The 27,822-nt window shown below is 49.9% G+C and overlaps 1 protein-coding gene across 4 annotated transcripts in view; it reads left to right on the top strand.

Annotated features, from left to right (window-relative positions):
* Window positions 1–327: 327 nt before the first annotated feature.
* Window positions 328–27,822, top strand: part of SHROOM2 (shroom family member 2) — a 142,453-nt gene continuing 114,958 nt past the window's right edge. For all 4 annotated transcript variants that reach the window (XM_060087370.1, XM_060087372.1, XM_060087371.1 and 1 more), the window contains exon 1: window positions 328–645. In XM_060087370.1, the coding sequence (XP_059943353.1) occupies window positions 481–645 (165 nt within the window). In that variant the 5' untranslated portion in view covers window positions 328–480. The remainder of the gene's footprint in view (window positions 646–27,822) is intronic.

The raw sequence follows: 27,822 nt of genomic DNA, 5'->3' as shown, positions 1-27,822 counted from the left end.
GCGACTTGGGGAGCCCCGGGCGCGCGCCCCCGACGCCCGCGCCTCCCACCGCCGGAGGCCGCGGGGGTCCCGGACAGCGCACCTCTCCCCCGGCTCCGCCTCCCACCCTCCGGGCAACTCGCGGGAACACGAGCGCTCGCCCCGGCCCCTGCCCCGCAAGCGGCGCGAGCCCCCGAGCGCGCGCTGGACCTCGCCGCTCCCCGCCCCCTCCCCGCGGGCCCGCCCCCTCCGGGGCCCGCCCTACCCCGCGCGCCGCGCCGCGCCGCGCCGCGCGTCCTCCCGGCTCCCTCCCTGTCCGGGGCCGGTACTTTCCTCCCAAGTTGCAGCGCAAGTTTGCCAGTGGCCGGCGGCGGCGGCGGCGGCGGCGGGGCGCCGGGAGCCTCCCTCGCCCTCGGCCGGCCGGGGCTCCCCGGAGTGCATGGGTGCAAGTCGGGCGGCCCTGGGGGCCTGAGCGGCCGCGCCGCCTCCGCGCCCCGCGCCATGGAGGGCGCAGAGCCCCGCGCGCGGCCAGAGCGCCTGGCAGAGGCCGAGGCGCGGGCGGCCGATGGCGGGCGCCTGGTGGAGGTGCAGCTGAGCGGAGGCGCCCCTTGGGGCTTCACCCTGAAGGGCGGCCGCGAGCACGGCGAGCCGCTGGTGATCACGAAGGTACGGAGGGCGCGGGACACGCACGGTGACAGCCGGGATGTGGCCTGGGGCCGAGGGACTCGTCGGGGGGGTAGGAGCGCAGGAGGGGGTGTCCGGTTCGCGCCCCTGGGCCCGGGACGCGCGTCCGCCTGGGTCACCTGCGAGGACGTGGGTAGTAGGACTCGCATAGGTGTGTGGTCCGGGCGCCACCTTGGCCACTCAGCGTTGTTTCCCGGTCTTGCTGGCTCCCAGCGCCGCGCAGCTCCAATGGCTCCTGTTCCGGGTCCCCTCCCCTCCCCCTCCAGGGAAGGGCCTGGCAGGGTCCCCTGTCACTCCCGGCTTCGCCTGCGCCGCCTGCACCTGTGGGCCTACCCAGAGGTCGGGGAGGGACATTCCCACGTGCCGGGGGTGGACAGAGACGTCCCCACCTGTGTCTAGGTACTTGTTTCTGCACCCCTTGGACCTGCACCCGTTATCGCTAGGAAGCCCAGACTAGCAGCTGCCGCCAACCTAGCTTCTCGATTCCCAAAAGCCCATCAATATTTATTGACTTTCACTTCCAGCCCTAGACCCACGGCGCCCTGGATACCTGCAAAAACAAATTGAAACTTTTCAGCGTCTTTTATAAAAGTGGGATTTGAGCCCCCAAAATAAGTTCCTAATTGTGTGTGTGTGTGTGTATGTATTGGGGTTACTTTAGTACTTTTAATTCTCTTGTCTCAAAACAGAAAACCCATCTTGAAACTTACCAGCCGAACCTGTATAAACCTGTAAAAGCACACAAACAGCAAACCAGTCGTCCTGTTTTCTTCTGGTTAAAAGTGTCTATTGGTCAGTTTCTCTGGGAAGGTCTGGGCCGCGCCATTCCTGGGGACAAAGTTCCCTTTAAAATGCAAAAATTCTTGGCTTCTAGTAGCGTTTGAAGGTGACTTACTGGTTTTCTCTGCTTTCCTGCTTCACCACAGCAGGAAGAACTAAAGTGACTCCTAACCCACCCCACCGGATTGAATTTGGGAGGCGGCGTGGCTTTGTTGTCTAGATAGTAAATGAGACACTAAACTTCTCTGAACTTTATTTTCTCTCATTTTTTTTTTTTTTTTGCGGTACGCGGGCCTCTCACTGCTGTGGCCTCTCCCGTTGCGGAGCACAGGCTCCGGACGCGCAGGCCCAGCGGCCATGGCTCACGGGCCCAGCCGCTCCGCGGCATATGGGATCCTCCCAGACCGGGGCACGAACCCGTATCCCCTGCATCGGCAGGCGGACTCTCAACCACTGCGCCACCAGGGAGGCCCTTTCTCTCATTTTTATATTTATAAAACTAGAGACTTTGAGGGGAGACGTGCACTGAATTTATGTGGAACCGGGGAAAGAGGCTGTCATTGTTGTTATAAGTTTCACCCACGTGCAACCCGTTAATGAATTGGATTCTTTGGAGAAATGTATGTGGTGGAGCAGCCATAGAGTGTACACCTTGTGCAGGGCAGGCATTTCCTGCATATACGTGCATTAAGGCATAGTAATCTGTGCCTTTTCAATAATAAAAGTTTTACCGGGCATTTCTTTTTTTTTTTTTTTTTTTTTTTTGCGGTATGCGGGCCTCTCACTGTTGTGGCCTCCCCCGTTGCGGAGCACAGGCTCCGGACGCGCAGGCTCAGCGGCCATGGCTCACGGGCCCAGCCGCTCCGCGGCATATGGGATCCTCCCAGACCGGGGCACGAACCCGTATCCCCTGCATCGGCAGGCGGACTCTCAACCACTTGCGCCACCAGGGAGGCCCAATTACCGGGCATTTCTGATGGTAAAAGTTAAAAAGATATCAGGTAAATTACTCAGACTTTTATCGTTTCTAGAGATTCTCTTAAAAAAGAATACACGCGTGCACGCGATTCAACCTGTCTTCCTCGGACCTGTCTTTACAGCAGATGGAGTAAGTCGTAAAACATTATTTAAGATGACATCTTGCTTTTTGCGCTTATGCAGTGTAAGAAAGCTGGACTTAAACTCTAAAATTCAGTTGTTTGACCGGAAGCTGGAGAAGGGAACCTGCTCCTTTCTCTGTACCTCAAGTTCTAAAAAACCCCGCGCATTCTTAGTGGTTTCTCTTCTGCTTGTGCAAGAGGACCCTGTTCTAGAAACTGAAGGAGGTGGACAGTAAACCCATGGACACACACCAGGGCCTATTCAGGGCACAGGAGGCAGGCAGTCTGCTTCTGATGTGGTCCCTGGGTTGGCTGTCACGGTAGTTGCTAAGGTGTGTGGGCAGGTAGGGCTCGGCTGGTAGCGGGGTACACGCCCTGTCTTTCCAGATCGTGCTTCAGGATTTTGCAGAAATAAAACTGCTTATGAGTCTTATCTGAGATGCTCATATGTCCCTCCCTTAAACTGCTGCTTGGTTTTTATAGGTGCTTTACTGTGACTGGAGATTTGTGGTTTCTTTGCTTAGGATTCAGGACAGTTTGGGACATCAGTGACAAATTTCCATGCACACTTGTGTACACATGCACACATGTTGTGCTCACACATGCACACACGTGTGCTCACACATGCATGTACATATTCCTTAACCACACATTGTATTGCATGGTATTTGCAGTATTTCACCTACTTGTCTTTCCTCCTGGATTAAGTCATCACTGATGCTTGCTTACAATCCAACAGCTGGTAATTAACTCACATTATTAGAGAAGGGTAAATGAAAGCGTGTCCATTATAATCATTTAAAAAATGGAAATAGGGCTTCCCTGGTGGCGCAGTGGTTGAGAGTCCGCCTGCCGATGCAGGGGACACGGGTTTATGCCCCGGTCCGGGAAGATCCCACATGCCGTGGAGCGGCTGGGCCCATGAGCCGTGGCCGCTGAGCCTGCACGTCTGGAACCTGTGCTCTGCAACGGGAGAGGCCACAACAGTGAGAAGCCCGCGTACCGCAAAAAAAAAAAAAAAAAAAAAGAAATAGACTGTTGTGATGGAGACTGGGGAAATTTGTTCCACCTCCAGAATTTAGATTAATCCAAGCTTTGAATCTTCTTTTCCCAGTACCTACTGAAAAATCTCTAGGGCTCATTAAATAATAGGCCTTCTAATAGCTGCTTTTTTTTTTTTTTTGCATTTAAAAAACCTTGTAATTACATTGTTACATATTAGAGCCCTGGGATATTATACAGCTCATTTCTAACAGAATCTGACTTGGAAGAAACTTGATCCAGTGTAAGAGGACGCACTCTGTTTATGATGGTGAGTGTCTCAGTTGAAAGCCTCATAGAAGTGTACGTCTTAGAACTGGAAGTGATGCCAAGAACAAGGCTGGTTCAATCCCTGATCTCCTGATGGAGTTTTTTATTTTATTTATTTATTTATTTATTTATTTTTGGCTGCGTTGGGTGTTTGTTGCTGCACACGGGCTTCTCTCTAGTTGCTGCGAGTGGGGGCTACTCTTCATTGCAGTGTGCGGGCTTCTCATCACAGTGGATTCTCTTGTTGCAGAGCACGAGCTCTAGGCGCATGGGCTTCAGTAGTTGTGGCTCGTGGGCTCAGTAGTTGTGGCTCGCGGGCTCTAGAGCGCAGGCTCAGTAGTTGCGGCGCACAGGCTTAGTTGCTCCGCAGCATGTGGGATCTTCCCGGATGAGGGCTTGAACCCGTGTCCCCTGCATTGGCAGGCGGATTCTTAACCACTGCGCCACCAGGGAAGCCCCTTGATGGAGTTTCATTAGCCCATTTTGTAGATGAAACAGCTAAGGCCAAGGAGGGTTCAGTGGTGTGCCCTGAGGTCACAAACCTGGCAAATCTTGAGAAGGGTCCTCAGGACCAGATCTTGACCCTGCATATCTCTGCTTTCTCTCCACTTGGTGCTATCTGCTCTTGTCTGGAATCACTTGCAATGCCACGTTCAGTAACTTTGTCACATCCTATGAGGGTTTTTCAACCTTGGCACTACGATGTTCTGGGCTGGATGTTTCTTTGCTGGGGGCGGTGGCGCTGTCCTATGCATTGTAGGGTGTCTAGCAGCAGCCGTGGCCTTTGCCCACTGGCACCACCCCCCAGGTGTGACAACCAGAAAAGTCTGCAGACGTTGCCAGATGTCTCCTGGGCACAAATCACCCTCGCTAGAGTAACTGTATCACTTTTGCTTTGAAAGGATTTTAGCTTTGAACGCTTGTGCTTAATTCTTCTTTTTGAAGATACTCAGAGGCCCCTGGCATAGTCAGCTTTGGCGGAGAAAGCTGTTTTCTTCCTAAGCGCTGGCCCTGATAATAGGCTTTATTTACATAGTAAAACTCAAACAAATACTTGCTTCATCTGCATTTTTGTATCTGGAGAAAGGAAATGGAAGCAGGAACTCCCAAGTGCTGTGTTTCATGGGCATTCAGCGGGGCTGCTGGGTGAGGACTGCCTTTTCTCTGGGTCGGGTTTGAAGTTAAAGGGATACTGACTTCCCGGGAGTGGCATTCTTGGAATTCAAAGTGCACACATAAAGTCCCCCAGCAAGGTGGCAACCAGATTTGTAACCATTCGTTGCATTGACACTGACTTGTAGCTTGACGTATTACCAGGGCTGGAAGATACACAGAACCCCAGTTTTTCATACTGCTGTCGGAGAGGGAGCAGAAATAATGTCCGTGCCTTAGGAAACTCCAAAGACTTTGACTTGTTAGTGTTTCCGAGACTGTGCTTTGATGCGGGACCTCTCAGGAGCTGTGTAAGTAGGTGCGACGTTGTACGTGGTCCTGCTGTCTGCGTGGCACTTTCTTTCCCCATCCGCTCAGCAAGTGTAAAAGTTCCATGGGGGTGGGTAGGGCCTGATTTCTAACGTGTCAGTGGAGGGGCTAGAATTCCAGAAGGGCCGTTGGGGATTCATTAGGAAACCTTAAGTGGGCCAGCTGGGTGTCAGCGGACCCCCCTCGGCCTCAGGAATGTTTGTTAACCGGGGGAGGAATGAAGCCCCTGCTCCTCCTTTTCACCGTTTCTTAGGTCCTCCTCACCCCTTTTTGCCAAGAATGCCAGAGCCTTAGCCAGGAGCTCCAAAGAAGACAGTAATTTGGGCCTGGCCTGGTCCCACGGGCGGCTCCTTTGGGACCCCGTTGATTTTCAGATCGCCTTTGGGGACCAGAGCCGTCCTGGGGGGAGGTGTGGGAGAGCTGGGGCTTGGGGTGCCCAGCCTGACACACCCTCTCAGGAGCCTCCGGACCATTCGGCGTTTCACTGGATGCCAGGTCGTGTCCTCAAATGTCCTTCTTGGTTTGCATGCTGAAGGCGGGGTGGAGGGGACGCAGGGCACATTTTTGGGGGGTTGGCCCACACACCCAGGTGGCAGATGTCCTGTGTCAGCCGTTAGAGCTCCTGATGGTGGAGGCTTGGGGCCGAGACTAGCTGTTGGTTGGGGGTGGGAGGTACCTCTGCGGTGGTCTGAAAGGGGCTCCGTTTCATGGGTTGTGCTGAGTCACGGTCGCTGGTGACCTGGCAACCCTGGTCAGGACAAGTTGTTGTCTGGACGTGCTTATATTTGCCCCCAAGAGCCACGTACTTGATCAGTTACCACTGAAGGCTGTGAAAAAGGAGGGGTCTGTTGAATTCAGCTATGGATCGGGAACCGATGGATTCAGCCTCTCTGGGTTTTGCTCGATGTCGGTGTTGAAGCACAGTCCCACGTCAGCACCCGTCTAAGGACCACTGCCGCTTTCCCAGGGTTCCATAGAAATAGATGGTGGGTGGGCGAGGGCTGGGTGCCCCTCCTTGGCAGACCCAGGTGCTGTGGGTACTGTTATGGCCGAGGCAACTCCTGGGCACTGAGAGATCCCAGCCTCTTTGAGGCCAGCTGCAGTTTGCTGATTGTTTGGAGGAGTGTAATGCCAGAGACTCATTTGTATTTAAAAATTAATAGAACGGTTAAAAAAAAAAGAAGGGTGAGTTTTCTTTCCTGTGCTGAAACACCTTTCCAGTTGGTGGAAAGGGAAGACCTGCCTTGCCAGCTGGCATTCAGATATATCTTTATTCCCCTGTCCCAGCCTGTGCCTAGCTGGGTCCTGTTAGTCCTTACCCCTGGTCCTCCCGAGGTGTTTTGGGTGCAGGGGTGGGAAGTCTGGCAGAGAGACCCAAGTCCCATCCCGAGCTCTGGTGCTGGAGCTTTGAGGTGCAATGGGTGGGGGGTTCTTCCTCTCGTAGAAATTAATTCAGCAGGACTCACATCTATAAATCCAGAAGCTTCCACGGTGTGAAAAGCTATAAACTTAAGCTGTCCGTCACACTTCTGCATCGTGATGGATTTTGCCCTTCTGGTTCAGTTATGAGTGCTTCGTAACATGTCCTGACATTCGTCTTTTGAAAAGAAGAAAACAAGTTTGCCCGAGAGCTAAATGTAGAAGAGAATGAGAACGGAAGGCTCATAAAAATACCCGTTTTCACCTTGTCCTAACGAGCTGGGATTTCTTAATTCACCTTTCTATTTCTTGGCCAAAGAAACTGGGCTCCCAGCTTGGAAAGGGCTGGCTTTTCTATTTGGAAGGCATTTTGGAGCTGTCCTCTTGCCCAAGTTGTTTTGTGTCAGCATGCAAATGAACCTGGATTTGAGGATTTCTTCGGGGCTCTGGGGAGCTTTTCTTCTTGTACACTGGGCGCAGTGTAAACAGTCAACGAGATAATTTAAGGACTTAAAGGCCGAACAGACTTTTTATTCAGTCTTACCTCTTTTACTTTTCATGCACTGCAGTCAGGCATGGGGCCATCCTTTGATGAGAAATTATGCAAGCCGCGCTCTTCCAAGCTGCAATTTCCACCCACACGAAGGGTTTCGAAAGCCCTCAGGGTTGCATATTGCTCTTTTGGTCTTTTTAAAACCTTGCCAGCGTTCAACAGAGGGAGGGTGTATTCTGGAAGAATTGTTTTCCTGTTACCTTGCTGGATTCGATATTTGCATGGCCCTGTGGTAGGTGGAGCCTGTTTCCCTGACCAGTGCGAATGTTAAGGCCTCTCTTTGGGGGAACATATCTTAGTAGGAGGACGACGGTAGGATATGGTTAAAACATAATTGGACTAACTTTATTTTACGTTCGAACAAATAAGGTTGTTCTGAAAAGCCAGGATGTTCTGAGTTGCAATGCAGAGGTGACTTTTTTTTTTTTTTTTTTAACCTGGCCTGTTTTTCTAAAATCTCCTGGGTATGAAGTTGGAGGCAATGTCTGCAGCCTCTGTTGGATGGATCTGGAAGAACAGTGCTCCGCATGGCCTGGGAACGGTTGCGATGGTCTTCCTTTTGGCCAAAGGTGGCCAGGACTTGCAGATCAAAGGCAAATTGTGAAGGTCAACAAGAACTCAGGCAGGGTAGATTGTGTGGGCTCTAAAGGCAACATTTTACTTATTCAAGGGAGGGAAGACACAAAATGGTAGTGTATCTTTTTTTTTTTTAAGTGTATCTTTTTAAGTTTTGTTTTTATTTTTATCAAAGTGGCTCTTGCAGGGTTGAAATAATCAAATAGTTCTGCAGGGCTTGTTATCATACCAGCAGTTCCCCACTGTCATTTCCTCTTCCCTGGAGAAGCTATTGAAACTTTTTAGCTGATTTCTTTGGGCATTTGCCTATGTTCTCTATGGCTGCTACGTTCATTGTTCCGTTTCGGGATAACTGTTGACTTCCCACTATGGAACCTTGGGATGTAGTCTTTTTTTCCACACCAACTACCCAGACACATGCCTTGGGTCCCCATACTCCCAATGTTACTACATCATAATTTTGGTTAGAAGAGCGTTTTTTCAACCTTAGCACCACTGACGTTTGGGGCCAAATAGTTCTTTGTCGTGGGGGGCCGTCCTGTGCCCTGTGGGATGTTGAGAAGCATCCCTGGCCTCCACCCACTAAAAGCCAGTACAGATTCCTCCATCTCCTGTAGCTGAGATGGTCAGAAACGTCTCCAGACGTTGCCAGTTGTCCACTGGGGGACAAAAATCGCCCCCTTTGAACTGGGAGTTTGGGATGAGCAGATGTAAACTATTATATGTAGGATGGATAAACAACAAGGTCCTACTGGAGAGCACAGGGAACTGTATTCAGTAACCTGTGGTAAGCAATAATGGAAAAGAATATTTTAAAAAAAAGAACGTCCCTGTGTAGAACTGGGTCACTTTGCTGTACAGCAGAGATTGGCGCACAGTGTAAATCAAGTCTACTTCTATAAAAAAAAAAAAAACAAAACCCTGTGCGCTGAGAAGACCATGGCTGCTCGGGGGAGAGTCGTGTGCCACGGTGTTCATTGTGGCGCTCTTTGCGGGGGCCAGGACCTGGGGGCATCCTGGCTGTCCATCGACAGATGAATGGATGGGGAAGATGGCTGGTGGGGGGCGGCCGCGTGGCGCGGGGAGATCAGCTCGGTGCTTTGTGACCACCTAGAGGGGTGGGATAGGGAGGGTGGGAGGGAGACGCAAGAGGGAGGAGATGTGGGGATGTATGTATGCGGGTGGCTGACTCGCTTTGTTGTACAGCAGGGGCCGACACACCATTGTGGAGCAATTGTACTCCAATGAGGATGTTAGAAAAAAAATTAATATGAATATAAAAAAAAAATAAATGGTAAAGCATCCTGCAAATATGTAGAAAAAGTTATTTAAAGACAAAATTTATTTTTAAAATTTGTTTTTCATCTCATAATTGACAGAATAAAATGTTATAGCATTTGCAAAAAAAATAAAACAATAAAAAAATAAATTGCCCCCTTTGAGAACCACCTGGTTAGCAGTATTTGGTGTGTATGTTATTTTGAATGCCAGTGCCAACACTGCTGAGCCTGGTGGTACAAACTATGATTATTTCTCCTGCACAAGTTTTCATAACCACCAAGGGTAAGGATAGGCTTTGTTTCTTTGCCTAATTTTCTATGTGCATATCGTTGATCTGTCCACCGCATCTTCCCCAGTTGCAAAAAATCTTTTACTATATTCATACACACAGTGGGTCGTCTTTTGAGACCTTCTCTATGTGAGAATGTCATTATCCTACCTTGACAGTAAATGGATTGTTGGGTGTGGAAGTCTGGGTTGGAGATGGTTTTCCCTAGGCACTTTCTTTGCAGGTGGTGTTCTAATCTCCGCTGGTGTACAGTATTGTTGGGGAGACAACAGAGCTTTCTGTTTCTTTTCTTTTTTAAATTTAACTAATTAATTTTTATTTTTGGCTGTGTTGGGTCTTTGTTGCTGCATGCGGGCTTTTCTCTAGTTGCGGTGAGCAGGGGCTACTCTTCGTTGCGGTGCACGGGCTTCGCATTGAAGTGGCTTCTCTTGCTGCGGAGCACGGGCTCTAGGCGTGCGGCCTTCAGTAGCTGTGGCACGTGGGCTCAGTAGTTGTGGCTCGTGGGCTCTAGAGCGCAGGCTCAGTAGTTGTGGTGCCCGGACTTAGTTGCTCTGCGGCATGTGGGATCTTGCCGGACCAGGGCTGGAACCCGTGTCCCCTGCATTGGCAGATGGATTCTTAACCACTGCGCCACCAAGGAGGTCCCAAAGCTTTCTGTTTCTTAGTCCTTTGGACTAACTCTAATTTTTTCTGTCTTATTTTTCTTTTCTCTTTATTTTTGTTCTCAGGAGATTTTGTACAGCCTTATCTTCCAGTCCTTCCATTGAGTTTTAAATGTGTGCTTTTGGTTTTTTTTTATTTCCAAAGTTGTTTGTTTTTTGTCTGTCTGTTTGTTTTGTTAGTGTTGTTCTCGAATGTTCCTTTTTGATACCCTACTGATCTTGTTTCATGGTTCTTCTTTCATATCTTTGAGACTATTAAACTGGTTTTAAAAAATGTCTTCTTGCCGTGTAGATTCCGTTTCTGAGCTCCGCTGCTTTTTGTGTGTTTGTTTGGCTTCTGTTGGAGGCTCAGTTCGTCCTTGCTGTCTGCAGGTATGTAAGAGTGGGTGACCACAAGGCTTTTTGGAGGCTGGTGCACGCCGGTGAGTGATCTAGCCAGGCTGCTTCTCTGGGGACTCCTTTAAGGCCATAGCTTCGCTTGTTTCTTTTGGGCTGGTCACATCCCTTCACATAGTAATGTTTTCCCCTATTGAACGGAAGTTTCTGGTGTAGGGCAGTTTTGAACGTTGCTGCGGGGTTTGCCAGTGTAGAGGAGCCCTGCTTCGCTTGGCGACGTGAGAGTGCTCGTCTCTGCCTCCTGCTCTGGCCACAGTGGTTCCAGTCTGGAGAGAATGTCTTGCATATGTAGCTGAATCGTGCACTCTGTCCTTAAACTTTTCTCACCCTTAATCCTTCAGGCTGTCAAACTAGAATCATTCCCACTTCAGTATATTGACACAGGGGTGAAATGAGTCAGTATGGAAAGATAGCTCTAGTAGATTTTTTTTTTTTTTTACATTTAAAAAATTTTATTTATTTTTGGCTGCATTGGGTCTTTGTTGCTGTGCACGGGCTTTCTCTAGTTGCGAAGAGCGGGGGCTACTCTTTGTTGTGGTGCGCGGGCTTCTCATCAAGGGGGCTTCTCTTGTTGCGGAGCACGGGCTCTAGGCACGCGGGCTTCAGTAGTTGTGGCTCGTGGGCTCAGTAGTTGTGGCTCGTGGGCTCTAGAGCGCAGGCTCAGTAGTTGTGGCGCACGGGCTTAGTTGCTCCGCAGCATGTGGGATCTTCCCGGACCAGGGCTTGAACCCGTGTCCCCTGCATTGGCAGGCGGAGTCTTAACCACTGTGCCACCAGGGAAGCCCTAGTTCTAGTAGATTTAAATTCCATCTCTCCTCCCCTTCCCCCCTTTCCCCTACTTCATCCTGCTTCACTAAGAATTTGGAAAACTATAAAAAGTCATGTGAAAAAATTTCTTAAAAAAGTAATGTTAATGTATGAAATTGCCAATTTATCATGGAAAGACTTTAAGCTGGATTTTGTATGGCAACATTTTAATGTGTCTCCTAGAGATTTTGGTGCTTATTCTGACTGTTTAGCATTGGATTTGTAGAAAAGCATTTAATTCAAATACACATCTTATGCCCAGCTCCAGTACATTAGTTGTGCTATTTACAGCCCACTGAAAGTGATTATTTTCTCCCTTCTACCAAAAACTGGTTGTTTTTTTTTTTCCAAATTTAGATGGCAATTTTATTTTTATTTATTTTATTTTTTTTTACCAGTTAAGTTTAATTTTATTTTTTTCTGCTTTATAACAAATTTAATCAGTTATACATATACATATGTTCCCATATCCCCTCCCTTTTGCGTCTCCCTCCCACCCTCCCTATCCCACCCCTCCAGGCGGTCACAAAGCACCGAGCTGATCTCCCTGTGCTATGCGACTGCTTCCCACTAGCTATCTACCTTACGTTTGGTAGTGTATATATGTCCATGCCGCTCTTTCGCTTTGTCACAGCTTACCCTTCCCCCTCCCCATATCTTCAAGTCCATTCTTTAGTAGGTCTGTGTGTTTATTCCTGTCTTACCCCTATGTTCTTCATGACATTTTTTTTCTTAAATTCCATATATATGTGTCAGCATACAGTATTTATCACTTAATAATAATAATAATAATCACTGAAAGTGATTATTTTCTCCCTTCTACCAAAAACTGTTTTTTTTTAAATATATTTATTTATTTATTTAGGCTGCACCGGCTCTTAGTTGTGGCATGCGGGATCTTTAGTTGCAGCATGCAGGCTCTTTAGTTGCGGCATGTGGACTCCCAGTTGCGGCATGCGGACTTCTTAGTTGCGGCATGCGGACTTTTAGTTGCGGCACTCACGTGGAATCTAGTTCCCCAACCAGGGATCGAACCCAGGCCCCCGCACTGGGAGCGCGGAGTCTTAACCACTGGACCACCAGGGAAGTCCCTAAAGTGTTTTTGAGTAATACTGATTTTTCTTTTTTATAATATGAATGAAAGGTAGCTCTTTCAGATCAATGTGATATTCAGAAGAATAAGATTTTAAAAAGTGGTTTGGGAAGTGAAAATAGTAGGAAAGATGAAGGTTAAATATCCCATGACAACAAACTCCCATTTCTTCACTGCTTTGCTTTCTGGCAGTAGAAAATCTTTCAGGGCATGGAGTCAGACCCACAGGCTTGGTAGAGATGCTATCTGTTCCCTGGAGCCTGTGTCTCCTTTTCCTTCTGGACGTGCTGCTGGACTACACTTCCCAGCTTCCCTTGCAGCTATGAGGCCATAGTTCTACCCAATCAGAAGCAAGTAGAAGTGATGCAGGCCATTTACCGCCTGTCTTGCTTTCCTCTGCTGGTTGTCTGGAATGAAGGTGGTCCTAGGGCAGAGCCTCATCAGCACGGGTCCCTGAATGCCTGAGGAGGAAGCTAGCTGACCATAGCCTGGTTGCCCTCCCAGTAGTACCAGTATATGAGCAAGAAATAAGCCTCTGTTGCATTTGGGCCATGACACGCTTCTTTGATTACTTACTACAAGAGTTAGACCATTCTAACAAACGAAATCTGGAGAGAAATCAGGAATTTTCTTTTTTGTTGTTGTTTTTTTGTTCTGTTTGTTTTAATTTTTTTTTGGAGTATAGTCGATTTACAGTGTTGTAAATAGTTTATAGGATAGTTTCAGGTGTATAGCAAAGTGAGTCAGTTATAATATACATATATCCACTCTTTTTTAGATTCTTTTCCCATCTAGGTCATTACAGAGTATTGAGAAGAGTTCCCTGTGCTGTACAGTAGATCCTTATTAGTTATCTGTTTTATATGTAGCGGTGTGTATACGTCAATCCCAGTCTCCCAATTTATCCCTTCCCCCCCGTTACCCCCCTGGTAACCATAAGTTTATTTTCAAAAGTTTTCCTTTTAATGAATACCGCTAGCTTTGAGACTGAATATATAATGTTTAATTTATACCCATACAGAGGGATTGACTATTTACTTTGTAGAAGGAATCACTGTGGGTGTCCAATTAGCATGTAGCTTATTCCCTGCACACTTATTACATAAAATGAGACCTGCAGGCTCAGAAGTTCAGCTTCTTTCCACCGTAGCTTTTCCCTCAGCTGGTAATTTAATTTTCACCCTGTGTTGCTTTGCCTTCCCCTACCTGCAGACGATTGCCTGGGAGCTATGGAGAGGTGGGGCAGAGACAGGGAGGCTCCCCAGTCCAGCTACTTAGCCCCCCGGGAGGGCTGACCAGAGGAGAGGAGGGTGGCTGCCCGGCTGCCGGTATGATGTCAGGGCGTGCACCTTTCTGCTGGTTGAATTGTGCTTTACTTACCACCTTGGTTCAAGTGCAGAGGGTATTGCCTGGGCGGGTTACATTAAATCCTCATTAACCGGGCTGCCTCTATCAGATTAATCAATTATGATCTTGTATTGCAGGCTCTTCTTTTCCCTAGGGAATAGAATACATAGACACATGAGGTAGACCGTCAAGGAAAGGGAGATAAAGCCGAGTGCAAAGTAAAGCTGGTCTCCGGAGGAAGGTGGCATTGGTGTGGGGATCTGAGGGTTGGGGGCAGGGGGTGCTGAGAGGGGTGGGGAAGGAGAGCCTCTTCTGTTCCAGGTGTTGAAATGCTTACCGCAAGCCTGGGAAGGTGGGTGGGGGGAACCCCGGTGGCCCTCCGTGACTTTCAGAGGAGGTGAAGGGATTCTTTGCTTGTGGCTTGGAAATGCTGAAGCTGATGAAATACTGCTGCTGATGAAATTCTGATTCTGTCTGGATGAATTGTGCCATGTTTGTAAATTTGTAAACACACACAGTGATACTTCTCTGTGCTAATTGTACATGTTCTTGTCCATTTGTAAGCATAGCAGTACTGTTTTTTTCTTGTTGCAGAAAGATTCAAACCATCTTCAAAAAATTGAAACTAAGGGAAATGATAATCAGCAACCCAAAACATTTAATAATCTTATTTTTGGTAGTAGAGCTATATTGAATTTGTTTTCCCCGTCTGTGGAATTCCTTGCTTGGTACCGTGCAGATCTGATTGTGAGTTGCTTGAATGTAATTCTCTTAAGAATTACGTTGTAGACAAACTTTGGAATCACATGCTAGCTTAAAGGAAGCTGAGTTTTGTGTATGCCACTTGGAATTTTAAAAATGATTTGTTTCGTTACTATGGTATATATTGAGTTTTATCATTTAGCTTTTTGGAGACAGGCATATAAAAAAGAAAACCCTAACTTCTGGAAAACTGAGTACTTCGTATTGATCAAATATGTTGGTCTTGGGCTTCCCTGGTGGCGCAGTGGTTGAGAGTCTGCCTGCCAGTGCAGGGGACACGGGTTTGAGCCCCAGTCCAGGAAGATCCCACATGCCGCGGCGCGGCTGGGCCCGTGAGCCATGGCTGCTGAGCCTGCGCATCCAGAGCCTGTGCTCCGCAACGGGAGAGGCCACAACAGTGAGAGGCCCGCGTACCGCAAAAAAAAAAAAAAAAAAAAAAAAAAAAAAATATATATATATATATATATATATATATATATATTGGTCTTTAAAACAACTGTGTGCTTTTTTTGGTAGGTGCAGCTTTTCTTTTAATTTTCATTAGTGTTTAGATGCCCTGAATCTTGAATGAAAGTTTGGAAAGGAAACATCTGGACTTGAAAAGACAGGCCTTGCTGCTGCTCGAGTCATATTTATTTTGTGTTGATCTCACCACAGAGTGGATGAAATCGTCCAAAGTGGATGCCTCTATGGGTTACGAGCTGGGGTGGGGCTACTGTTTCCCCTCTTCCTCCCGGTGTTTCAGGGGCTGGCATTTTGGAGAAAAATGATTAGAACCTCACACCACTGCATGTAGTTGTGCAGTTTTACCCCCAAAGGTAAATTTACATTGTCTGCTGCTGATTGAGGACACTCCTTCTCATGCTCCCTGCTTTCACAGAGTGTAATTCTCAAATTCCCTGTGGTGTTATTGCCGATCTGAAAGAGATGTCTCATTCACGCAGAAACGCTTCCTCTTTCTTTTGACCCTCGTGAAAGTGGCCTTTGCTGGCTCTTCCTCTTGGCTGTGCGCGGCAGTGTTGGTTTCTGCTGGAGGCCCCTCCTTTCTCTCTCTTGTCTAGGTGGTCTCGTGCGCTTCCTTGAGGCAGGCAGACAGCTCTCAGGTCTCCACTGCAGGCCCAGAATCTGGGAGAGCCCCCTGGGTACCGCCCCGGCTGCTCCAGCTCAGCGTGTTGCAGATGCAGATCTTGCACCTTCTTTACCTTAATTCTCCTGCACTTCCAGGCCTGCCGACAGGTTTATCCCCCAATGCAGGAGTCATCCGTGATGCTTGTCTCTCCTTGACCTTCCGTGGCCAACCGATCACCCAGTCCCTGGAGCCTCGGTGTCTCGTATTTGTACCTCCTCTTTCACCCCCGGTGTCCTGGCCTCCGTTATCACCTCTCGGGGCAGTCACGGGACTGGTCTTATACTGTCACCGCCTCTGGACTCTCCGTGCGCCAGCCTCGTCTAGACTCCCAGCAGTGCACGTGCCGGAGCCTGGCTGGGCTTCTCAGGCTCTTGCTGGAAAGGTAACTCCTCGTGTTGCACCTTAGATGCTCCAGAAGGCATTTTACCTTTCAGCTGCCCATTTCCAGCCTTGTCTTCTGGAGTCCTCCCTCCTGCCTTGACTGAGGAAGACACCTTAGGTGTTTCTAAAGAACGAGGCCATGCGTGTTGTGAAGCCATTACGGGATGACGCTTCCCAGGCCTCCCAGCGGCAGGGGATGACTTGCGGTGTGAGACGGGCAGCGGAAGGAAAAGCAGAGTGCGGGACTGGAGGAGTCTGCCCTGTACAGACGGTGCCCCCGGCCTCACCACATCGCTGTCGCCTGGTCCTGCTTTGTCCTGGAAAGGCAGGCAGGCACGTGCGCACGTGTGAAGGAAGCCCTGTCAGAATCCCCTGCAGCGGGGAGAAGGGGAGAGGGTCCGTGGGCTGTCCTGAGTCTCCCTCGCCTGCTCTCCCGGGCTGCATTTCTGCTGTCTTTACTGCCTCCGAGGGCCCTTGTTAACCAGACTTCAGTGTCATGGGCAGCTGCAGGAGGGGGTGGCCCAGGGAGTGTGGAGGCCGCAGAGAACCCGACCTGTGACCAGTCTGGGGGCCAGGCCACCCCGAGCGCCTGTGGCCCCGCGCCGTCGGCCAGAACCAGCCCGGGCCTGGCGCCACGGGGCACTCGTCCTGTGGATCCACATAGAGACCACGGCCTGGCTTCCTTGCCATCCTGGCAGCCCTGCGAGCATTCTGACCTCGGGATCTTTGCACATGTCTCCCAGCTCTGCACTCTCTTGGACTAAGGGTGCATGCACAGTGTTGAGGAAGCCCGTTCCGTTCCCTGGGGGGGCTGGAGAGCATGCAGGGCAGGCCTGCCGGAATGTTTTTTCCCTTGAGTTTAAAATTTTTTGGGGGAGGGGGTACGCGGGCCTCTCACTGCTGTGGCCTCTCCCGTTGCGGAGCACAGGCTCCGGACGCGCAGGCCCAGAGGCCACGGCCCACGGGCCCAGCCGGTCCACGGCACGTGGGATCCTCCCGGACCGGGGCACGAACCCTCCTCGGCAGGCGGATTCTCAACCACTGCGCCACCAGGGAAGCCCTAAAAAAAATTTTTTTTTAAATTGAGATATAACTCACGTAGCATAAGGTTCATCCTTTTAAAGAAGTGTACAGTTTGGTGGGGTTTAGTATACTCAGTTGTGCAGCCATCGCTCTAATTCCAGAAGTTTTCGTCACCCACAAAAGAAACGCTGTGCCCATGAGCAGTCCCTCCCCGTTCCTCCTGCCCCCAGCCCCTGGCAACAACCAGTCTGCTGTCTGTCTCCACGGGTTGGCCTCCTCTGGACATTTCATCTAAACAGAACCACACAACACGTGGCCTTTTGTGTCGGCATCTTTCACTCAGCATCACGTCTTCGAGGCTCATCCACGTTAGCGTGTGTCAGGGCTTCATTCCTTTTTATGGCTGAATAATACTGCACTTAATGGATAGGGCATATTTTGTTTATCATTTGTCAGTTGACTGACATCTGGTTGTTTCCACCGTTTTGCTTTTATGAACAATGCTCCTGTGGACAGTCGCACATTCACATGGTTGTCTGTGTGTGGATGTACGTCTCACTTCTTTTGGGTATTTTCCTTGCATTTTGAGCTTGCCATCTGCACGCCCAGGCGTGGGGACTGCGATTCCCTGACCCACCCCCCGGGCTGGGGTGGGGTGGGGTGGGGTGGGGGGGTGGGTCATACCTCTCATAAATCAAAAGAATAGAATTGGTCATTCTGGCTTCGAGGCTGTTTAAGCACAATGGAAACTGACCATTTGGAAACCTTAAAACCTTTAAAAATCTTAAAAAGAACACTTTTCAGAACTCACGGGACTTTCGTCTTAACGACAACAGAAAGGATGTGGACCCTTGCTCTGACACACTCAGTCAGCGTCTCACCTCGGCCCCTGGAACACTCCGGAGTGTGTGTTGGTTCCCGGCATCGTCTTCGTCCAGAGGGTGGCACCTAACTTTCTGAAGCCTTGCTTTTGGCTGCTGCTTCTTGCTTTTGTGCACGAGTGTAGAGCATCTCCAAACAGCCCTAGAAAGTGGACACCCGTATTTCTCCTGTATCGCAGATGAGGGTAGAGATTTGCCAAAAGGGGGAACTGCACCCACTGCCCTGGTCACCCAGCAGGGCCGTCCTCAGGAGGAGGGAAGCTGCAGCCTGTCTCTTGAGTGCGTGGAAGATGCCCATGGACCGTCTTGGAAGGAGGACACCGTGCTTTCTCCTGGCACCCTGCTGACCTCCATTCTTCTGTTGAGGGATGCCTTTTCCTGTCTGCAGGGGTGGATTCTGGGTTGCAGACACTGAGTAGGGTCACTCTGTGGCCAAGGGCAATAACAGCCCAGCAAGGTGTCGCCCCTCCTTGGGAAATGAGCTTCTCTCTTTTCCTTTCTGCTCTTTCCAGTAGCACAGCTTCAAATGAAAATGAGGCTCCGCATCTCGAACCTTTCTGGTTGTTTAATGAACCCAGACTACAGGGGAATCCCTGAATGGACCTAACCTTTCCAGGGTTGGGGGTGCCTTGATACTATCTTCATATCCCATTGTACAGTTTATCAAGTTTTCTGTTGAGTCTTTCTTTTCACCCCCGTTCTATAATGAGCCTGCTGGGAGGCTTGACCAGGGTTGTTTATGTTTATAGGTGGGAAACCAAGCCCCAGGCGGCCTGCTTGCAGATCATATTAGGTGGTCAGGACTATGGCTCTAGCCGGGGGCCTTTGAGTTCAGGAGTGCACTAAAGCTCTTTATTCTACGTGACTTTAAAAAATCTTGCTTTTTTTTTTTTTGGCTGCATGGCTTGCGGGATCTTAGTACCCCGACCAGGGATTGAACCTGGGCCCCCTGGATTGGGGGCGTGGAGTCTTAACCACTGGACCACCAGGGAAGTTCCCCCCCAATTTTTTTTAAAATATTTATTTATTTATTTATTTGGCTGCGCTGGGTCTTAGTTGCGGCACGAGGGATCTTTTTTTTTTTTCAGTTGTGGCATGCATGTGGGATCTTAGTTCCCCAACCAGGGATTGAACCCGGGCCCCCTGCATTGGGAGCGTGCAGTCTTAACCACTGGACCACCAGGGAAGTCCCCAAAAGTCTTTCTTAAGGTCATTGTTTAAAGTGTAAAAATCCTGAGGATTTTATAAAATTACATGCCATCCCCCCCACTTCTCTGAAATCTATATGAAGTACCAGAAGTCTCACCTTGGCCATAGACATCCTCATCATATTTCTAATAATTTGGATGATCCTCTGTGAACTAGAGGTCAGCAAACTTTTTTCTGCCAACGGCCAGGGTCAATGTTTTTGGCTTTGTGGACCGAACTAGTCCTTTCTGCTGTTGTGGCGTGAGAACAGCCATAGACAACGTGGAAAGGCAGGGGGGTTGCGCCCCAGCAAGCGGCGGTTTTCACAGTGCGGCCCCCAGGCCAGCAGCATCTGTCTCACCTGGGGCCTTGTTAGAAACGCAGAGTCTTGGCCCCATTGCAGACCTACTGAACCCCAAACTGGGGCTCGGTCGGGAATCCTCCTGGGGATTCTGACGCTGGCTCCAGTTTGAGAACTGCTGCTCTAGAAAGGTGTGACCCACCTGCCATTTATATCGGAATTAACAAGCGCTATCCTACTGAATCAGGGTTGGTGGTGCCCAGGAGTCTGAATTTTAACAGTGGCCCCAAGATGGTCTTATGCCCATGAAATAAGAACCAATTTCTAAAGCAGGACTAGTTTGGACCAGTAGAGGAGATGGGGGAGGTGTCAGGGAACTTCTGAACCCTCAGCTGGGACTTGCTTGGGGTGGGGGATAGTGAGAAGAGGGTGATGTGGAAGATTGGGGCGGGGGTGGCCTTCTGTCACCTTATTATGAACTGTGCCTGGAGTCCCTGGTCCCAGAAGGTGGATTTCTTTCTTCCAACCCCTCATGTGTGTCCCAAAGCTGGGAGTTTCTGGAACTGAAATTCAGCCCTTCTGTTAATAGCCATCGGACACCACATTTCCTAATGCGTGTGTTCGGAATTTGAAATGAACACAGGTCAAGGGCACACTGTATGTTTCCTTCGGTATAAATGTCCAGCAGAGGCAGACGTACAGAGACCGAGCTGACGGGCAGTCGTCAGGGGGAGGACTGGGGTGATGAACATATGCTGGAATTAAAGAGTGGTGATGGCTGCACCGCTCCGAGCATGCTAAACCCCGCTGGATTTCCGCTTTTTTTAAATTAATTTTTATTGGCGTAGAGTTGATGTACAGTGTTGCGTTAGTTTCAGATGTACAGAGCAGTGAATCAGTTATACGTATACCTGTATCCACTCTCTTTTAGATTCTATTCCCATATAGGTCATTGCAGAGTATTGAGTGGAGTTCCCTCTGTTGTACCGTAGGTCCTTGTTAGTTATCTGTTTTGTATATGGATTTACTCTTGGAAGGGGTGAATTTTATGGCATGTGACTCACAGCCCAATAAAGTTGTTACTTGCCATAAGGAAATGGGTCAAGGTGTTCAGCCTTATCCTTGAGTTGCCCAGACCTGGCAGAGAGGAGGCTGATGGGAAGGCCCCTCCTAGGGCTCATCCTGTGGGCGGACCCTCCACACCCCTCACCATGCATGTCACAGGGATTCCTCTGCTGGTGCTGGGTGGACCCACAGGCAGACGGCCTGGGGAGGGAGTCAGGCCCTGGGCTGGGGGAGGGGCCCACGCTGTTCCTGCAGGTTAGTGGCAGGGGAGGGGGCTGCCGTGGGTGAGGTGGGCGCTGAGAGCCAGGGAAGGTTTTTTTTAAAAAATTAATTAATTAATTAATTTGTTTTTGACTGTGTTGGGTCTTTGTTTCTGTGCGAGGGCTTTCTCTAGTTGTGGCAAGCGGGGGCCACTCTTCATCGCGGTACGCGGGCCTCTCACTGTTGCGGCCTCTCTTGTTGCGGAGCACAAGCTCCAGACGCGCAGGCTCAATAGTTGTGGCTCACAGGCCTAGTTGCTCCGTGGCATGTGGGATCCTCCCGGCCCGGGGCACGAACCCGTGTCCCCTGCATGGGCAGGCAGATTCTCAACCACTGCGCCACCAGGGAAGCCCAGGGAAGGTTTTCAAGCAGGAGGTGATGGCGGGGATCTCTCTGCAGCAGAGGGCAGATGGGTGCAGGGGTGTGGGCAGGAGTCGGAATGCTGCAGGCTCTGGTGCCGATAGAGAGAAGGCAAGGGATCTGAGTGGTATCCCGGGGCACAGCAGGGTCCACCTAGCGCTTGGCTGGAGGATGCTGGAGATGCCCTGAAGGAGCCTGGCGGCTGCAGGTGCTGATCACCTCTCCCATCCCATTTGGTGGAGGCCCGGGGCTGCACGGCCATGGGAGTCCCAGCTCCTACGTGCAGGTGGCACTTCTAGAAAGCCCCGGGGAAGGAGCAGGTGTGTTCCAGGGCAGCCCTGGCCCCTCCTCTTTGCCCAGGTATAGTTGGGGTGATGGGCAGGTGTGGTCTCAACACACTTGCCCAGGGCCACGTGGAGCAGGTGTTCTAGGGGCGCCTCCCCTGGGCCTCTGTGCCCTCCGGAGGGTTCCAGACAGACACTTGGCTTGCTTTGCTGCTGTGTTTTCCATGCTTGGTCCTAGCTGCTTCGAAAGGAAAGGAATCACTTGGAAAAGAAACTCCCTTTGAGTGTAATAATTATTGAAAAGTAGGTGTCTAGTTCAACCATTGGAGTCACTTTGACTCAATTTTTTTCCTTTTTTCCCCCCCTCCTTTTTATGAAACATCACTCAAAATAAGGATGTCACAAACAAAACAAAGGCTAGGTATTGGCTGGGCTTCTCTGGAAGGGAAGATTAGAGCGGTTTTGCTTTTCTTGGTTTAAATAACATGCAGCCAACGATACCCTGGTGAGGATTAAATGTCATAATGATGATTTCAGGGGCTCTAGAAGTGAGGAGATGGCGGAAAGTTCAGATGTCCCTTTCATTAAAAAGAGTTAGGGGACTTCCCTGGTGGTGCAGTGGTTAGGAATCCACCTGCCAATGCAGGGGACACGGATTTGAGCCCTGGTCCGGGAAGATCCCACATGCCGCGGGGCAACTAAGCCCGTGCGCCACAACTACTGAGCCTGTGCTCTAGAGCCTGCGAGCCACAACTACTGAGCCCACGTGCCATAACTACTGAAGCCCGTGTGCCTAGAGCCTGTGCTCCGCAACAAGAGAAGCCACTGCAATGAGAAGCCCGTGGACCGCAACAAAGAGTAGCCGCCACTCGCCACAACTAGAGAAAGCCTGTGCGCAGCAACGAAGACCCAACGCAGCCAAAAAAAAAAAAGTTAGGAAGAGTGTCTCTACATGGACGTGTGTTCACCGTTGAAGGGATTACAGACCACGTGTAGAAATGACCTCTCTGCCTAATAGAAAAAGCAGTAATTTAAAAGTTCAGTAAATATCAAACAGCCCTGGGCTGGCAGCCTGCACTTTGGGGACCCAGTTCCAGTGGTAGCATTGAAAGCTAGACTTCCCTTGTAATTTAGCCCCAAGCTGTAGCCCGATATAAATAATACGAATCCCCACAAAACTGTAACTCGACAAATGAACCACCTAATTTTGCACAGGTCAATAACCATTCTGTTTATGTGACTTTTGCCAAATTGATTGCACTCTAGAATAAAAATCGATGGCTATGTAATTGAATAAATCTTTTCCATGCTTTGTTCTCTTACCTTTCTTGTTATTCTTAATTGTAGATTGTATTTTTTTTTTAATTTTTATATTTATTTATTTATTTATTGGGTTGCTCTGGGTCTTAGTTGCGTCTGGCGGGCTCCTTAGTTGTGGCTCGCTGGCTCCTCAGTTGCGGCATGCATGTGGGATCTAGTTCCCTGACCACGGATCGAACCCGGGCCCCCTGCATTGGGAGCATGGAGTCTTAACCACTGTGCCACCAGGGGAGTCCGTTGTAGATTGTATTTAAGTTGTCACTAGATTGTATTTTTATAGTTGTGCCTTCAATTCATTAAAATTACATGCTGTGAAAACATAATCAGGTATTTTCTCAGAAAGAGGGAGGATCTGAGAAAATCATTTTTGGTTTTTGGCTATGTTTTGTTCTTGGTGGTAATCAGGAAATCATGTTTCAGATTTAAATAAAGAAACAGGGCCTCCCTGGTGGCGCAAGTGGTTGAGAGTCCGCCTGCCGATGCAGGGGATACGGGTTCGTGCCCCGGTCTGGGAGGATCCCATATGCCGCGGAGTGGCTGGGCCCGTGAGCCATGACCGCTGAGCCTGCGCGTCCGGAGCCTGCGCGTCCGGAGCCTGTGCTCCGCAACGGGGGAGGCCACAACAGTGAGAGGCCCGCATACCGCAAAAAAATAAAATAAAATAAAATAAAATAAATAAAGAAACAACATTTAGGTTTTAGGCAAACGAGGTTAGTACATTCTGGATTTTCCCTCAAATCGTTCTAGTTTAACTGTTTAAGCGTTTTAAAAAATCATTGATTTCTAGTGAGAGAAGGGAAACGCGTTAAGTTCAGATACATAAAACCCAGAAGTCTTCCGTTGATTCTCCCCGCCTCCCAGGAATGATGCGTTTGGACAAAAGTAATTGCACGGAACCTTTCTTAGTTCCAGAATTTAGAGCCTCCGAGGCTGGGGAACAATGATGGAAAGCAGGGGGAAGCATTCTGGAGATTGGAATGCCTGCGAGCAGATCAGTAGCCCCGCTGTGCTTCTGTGATCCCAGCACGCAAGAATTCTGCCCTTTTGCACTGTGCAGGGTCTTGATTGGGCCAGGCCAGTTAGTGTAGCTGTCTTCCCCCATTCAGACGCTGCATTAGTGTTCAGAACCTGGGCAGGGTAGGGAGAGCCTCTCGAAGCCAAACACTCTCAGAATTCCCAGGTGGGATGCAAGGGAGTGCCACCCACTGGGACCACCAGCATCTCCGCTGCTCGGGATGCTCTGCTGAAAGGAATGAAGCAGTTTCACTTCTTGCAATGGAGTAGCTCATTTTCAGATGTGGTGGAGTAAAAGCAGGAAAGATTTTGGGCTTCCCTGGTGGCGCAGTGGTTAAGAATCCGCCTGACAGTGCAGGGGGACATGGATTTGAGCGCTGGTCTGGGAGGATCCCTCATGCCGTGGAGCAGCCGGGCCCTTGCCCCACAGCTTCTGACCCTGCGTGTGCTCTGGAGCCCGTGAGCCACAACTGCTGAGCCCACGTGCCACAACTGCTGAAGCCCGCGCGCCTGGAGCCCGTGCTCCGCAACGGGAGAGGCCACCCAATGAGAAGTCTGCGCACTGCAACGAAGAGTAGCCCCTGCTCGCCGCAACTGGAGGAATCCTGCGCACAGCAACGAGGACCCAGTGCAGCCAAAGATGAAAACAAATAAATAAATTTATTAAAAATAAATAAATAAAAAGCAGGAGAAATTTCTCCTGAATGAAAGATCACTATTCTTACATCAGGAGCTTTGGAAAAATAACCCCTCAGTATCAAAATACAAAGGTTATGGAATAATATGTGCTTGGAATAGCTGTAAAGGGCTCGATCTCGAAACTTCAAGTTTCAGAAATTTCTCTGTGCAGCTCAATAGTACAGAGAAAAACCAGACCGCTCTTGAACAAAATGAAAGGAATTGCAGGGAATGTATTTTAAGCCAGCTTCATTGACTGGGGTAATTACCCATGATTCTGTCTTCTGAGTGGAGACCATTCATTGTGTAATTAGTTTTTGCTTCAAGAAAACAGTATTTGCACAGATACCCTCCTGATAGCATGAAGTTTTAGCTTTTAAAGCTTTTTGGGTTCTCACTAAATGGTGAGAATCTGGGGTTCTATTCCCATCATCCACTTGGCAGGGGGGAAATCAATGGGCTGGCATTTTAGGGAAACTTACATGCGTGGCTACTTCTCTTCCTGTGTTTATATCCACACTGACCAGAATGCACCCTGGCTAGCTCATTGTTTAGGAACTTGGGTGTTAAGGACAGTCTGCACAGCCCTCGACACTGGGCGCTCAGGCCGTGTTCATGGCACCGTCTGTATTGCATGACAGCAAAGGGAGGAGCCGCTTCCCTTCTGGAAGAAGAACCTGTGGGTGTGTTTGCAGCTCTCCGGGCGACTCCACCTTGACCTGTGGCCTCCTGCAGCTGTATGGCCCCCTTAGCATGAGCTTACCCAGGTAGCAACTCCAGGGCCTGGCAGCGTGGGCCCAGCATTCCCCTGGGATCTGCATCTCCACTTCACTGCCCAGCGCCTGACACGTTTTAGCTACTTAGTGAATGTGTTATGCAACGGCTTTTGTCAAAGTCAAGGGCACCTTTCTTCCTTTTACTTTCTTTTTGCATATTGGGTTTTGAAGGCAGGTTTGTGGTCATCCAAACAGAGGTCTTTGGGGATAACCTAGCTGTATGTGTCACCGCTGGGCTCAGGTGACCCAGACAGAATAGCTTGATATAAGGTAACCATAATATCTAAAGTTTACACCAAATGACCTTTCTTTTTTTTTTTTTTTTTTTGCGGTACGCGGGCCTCTCACTGTTGTGGCCTCTCCCGCTGAGGAGCACAGGCTCCGGACGCGCAGGCTCAGCAGCCATGGCTCACGGGCCCAGCCGCTCCGCGGCATGTGGGATCCTCCCGGACCAGGGCACGAACCCGCGTCCCCTGCATCGGCAGGCGGACTCTCAACCACTGCGCCACCAGGGAAGCCCAATGACTTTTCTTTGATAGCTCTCATTTTACTTGTTTCAGATCTCGATTTCTCAGAATAACTTTACTTTCATTTAAACACAGTAACAACAACAATAACAAAATCACTGCCTAGATTCTCACTTTTCACAAGATGAGCAGGAGTTGGGAGATCTCGTCCAAAGGCGCAAATGCATTTGTAAGATGGACCGTGGCAAAGGATGCCGGGCCTTAAAGCCTCTGGTCAGCTTTAAAACCCGAGTGACCCTGACTCCTGGAAGTGTCACTGTAGGTTTTGGGTATGTATGGGAGAGGGCACGACTTTAACAGTTCTTCTGGGTGGGGGGCAGTGGATTGAAATCCTGGCTGCACATTGGAATCACCTGGGGGGAGGGAGGGGCTTTGAAAGCTATCGATGCCTGACCACACCCTGGGCCAGTTAAGTCGGGGTCTCGGGGGTGGCCCAGTGTCAGTGACTCTGAAGCTGGCCAGGAGATTTGAATGTGCAACCAGGTGGCGATTCACGGTGTTACATTTTAGTTTTTACTCGTGTTGGTAGGTTTACAGACAGGCACCAAGAGCTCACTGCAAAGCTCAAAAAGAAAATTCAGTCCATCTGGCCAGAGGTCCCCCGGGTACCCTTACAGGTGTGTTTTCTGAACCCGAGGAGGCATGTTTTCAGCCAGGACAGGGAAGCAGGGTCTAGCTCTGGCTGGGTTCTGGTAGCCGGTGGGGGGGCGGGGGTCACGGGAAGCAGGGGCGGAGGGGGGCGCAGCCTGCATGCTGAGGCTGGAGCCGAGGGATTTTAACACAGCAGGAGAGCTGGGGTGCTGAGCTGTGCTTATGGGGTCCTGGCTGCCAGTGCAGGCCCGCCAGGTGCTGGGGTAGACGCTTGAAGCGGGCAGTCTCTAGGTGGGGTTTCTGAGTCAGCGTTCTCCTCAGGGAGCTTGTCAGAAATGCAGAGTATCAGGCCCTGCCCCCCACCCGCTGCTTCAAAAACTGCACCAGAAACCCTGGGGGTGGGGGAGCTTAGCAGGGTGCGTTTAAGGCCCCTCTGGGGGCTCCTGTTTGTAGCCCAGGTTTGGGAACCTCAGCTGTATATCCTTTCTCTTGCTCTGTGGAAGCGCTTGTTATTTTGTAACACGTTACAGCTGAGGCGATCATGCTTTTACGTTCTCCAGCTGCTGGAAATTGAGGCTCGGGGGGATATATCAGTTCAGGGTAGCGAAGTTGGCGGACGGGCGAGCTGTGAGCTGCGGTCAACTGGGTGCCCCGGGGCTTTGGGCGCGGGCGCAGGACGTGGGGCCACTTGGAAAGCCCCTGCACTCCAAGTCCATCACCTTTATGACATCTCCTTCCAGGGCTGACAGGATTAACTGAAGTGTGAGGTATGTAAACGTGGGACCAGCAGTTGGTGTTAATAGATGGTTAGCTTTTGTCGTTTTTTAATCTTTTTAAAGGTTACATACTGTGTGGTTCCATTTATTTGATGTTCTTTTTTAAAATTAATTAATTTATTTTATTTATTTATTTTTGGCTGTATTGGGTCTTTGTTGCCGCGCGCCGGCTTTCTCTAGTCGCGGAGCACGGGCTCCAGGCACAAGGGCTTCAGTAATTGTGGCTCGTGGGCTCTAGAGTGCAGGCTCACTAGTTGTGGCACACAGGCTTAGTTGCTCCGCGGCATGTGGGATCTCCCCGGACCCGTGTCCCCTGCATTGGCAGGCGGATTCTCAGCCACTGCACCACCAGGGCAGCCCAGATGGTTAGCTTTTAACAGACACTTATGTGGTCCTTGTGGGGGGTTACTTTCTACTTTATGCCCTGCTGTAGCGCTTGCGGTTTTTTAACAACATCATGGCCTGTGTATACATATACACAAGTCTGTGTACAGATTGTAAAGTAATGGTTATTTCCATTTGAACAGGCAAATAGGAGACTCAGCAGGGGTAGCGTAAAGACCTTAGAATTATGCATGAGTTAGGAAACAGGACGCTTGTGAATTGAGTTTAGACAGGCACTTAAAATCTCTGGACACATGGGCTTCCCTGGTGGCACAGTGGTTAAGAATCCGCCTGCCAATGCAGGGGACACGGGTTCGAGCCCTGGTCCGGGAAGGTCTCACATGCCACGGAGCAACTAAGCC

The sequence above is a fragment of the Mesoplodon densirostris genome, chromosome X (genome assembly GCF_025265405.1).
Source record: "Mesoplodon densirostris isolate mMesDen1 chromosome X, mMesDen1 primary haplotype, whole genome shotgun sequence".
NCBI lineage: Eukaryota > Metazoa > Chordata > Mammalia > Artiodactyla > Ziphiidae > Mesoplodon > Mesoplodon densirostris.
The sequence above is the reverse complement of the archived record's forward strand: the minus strand, read 5'-3'. Positions and strand labels throughout refer to the sequence as shown.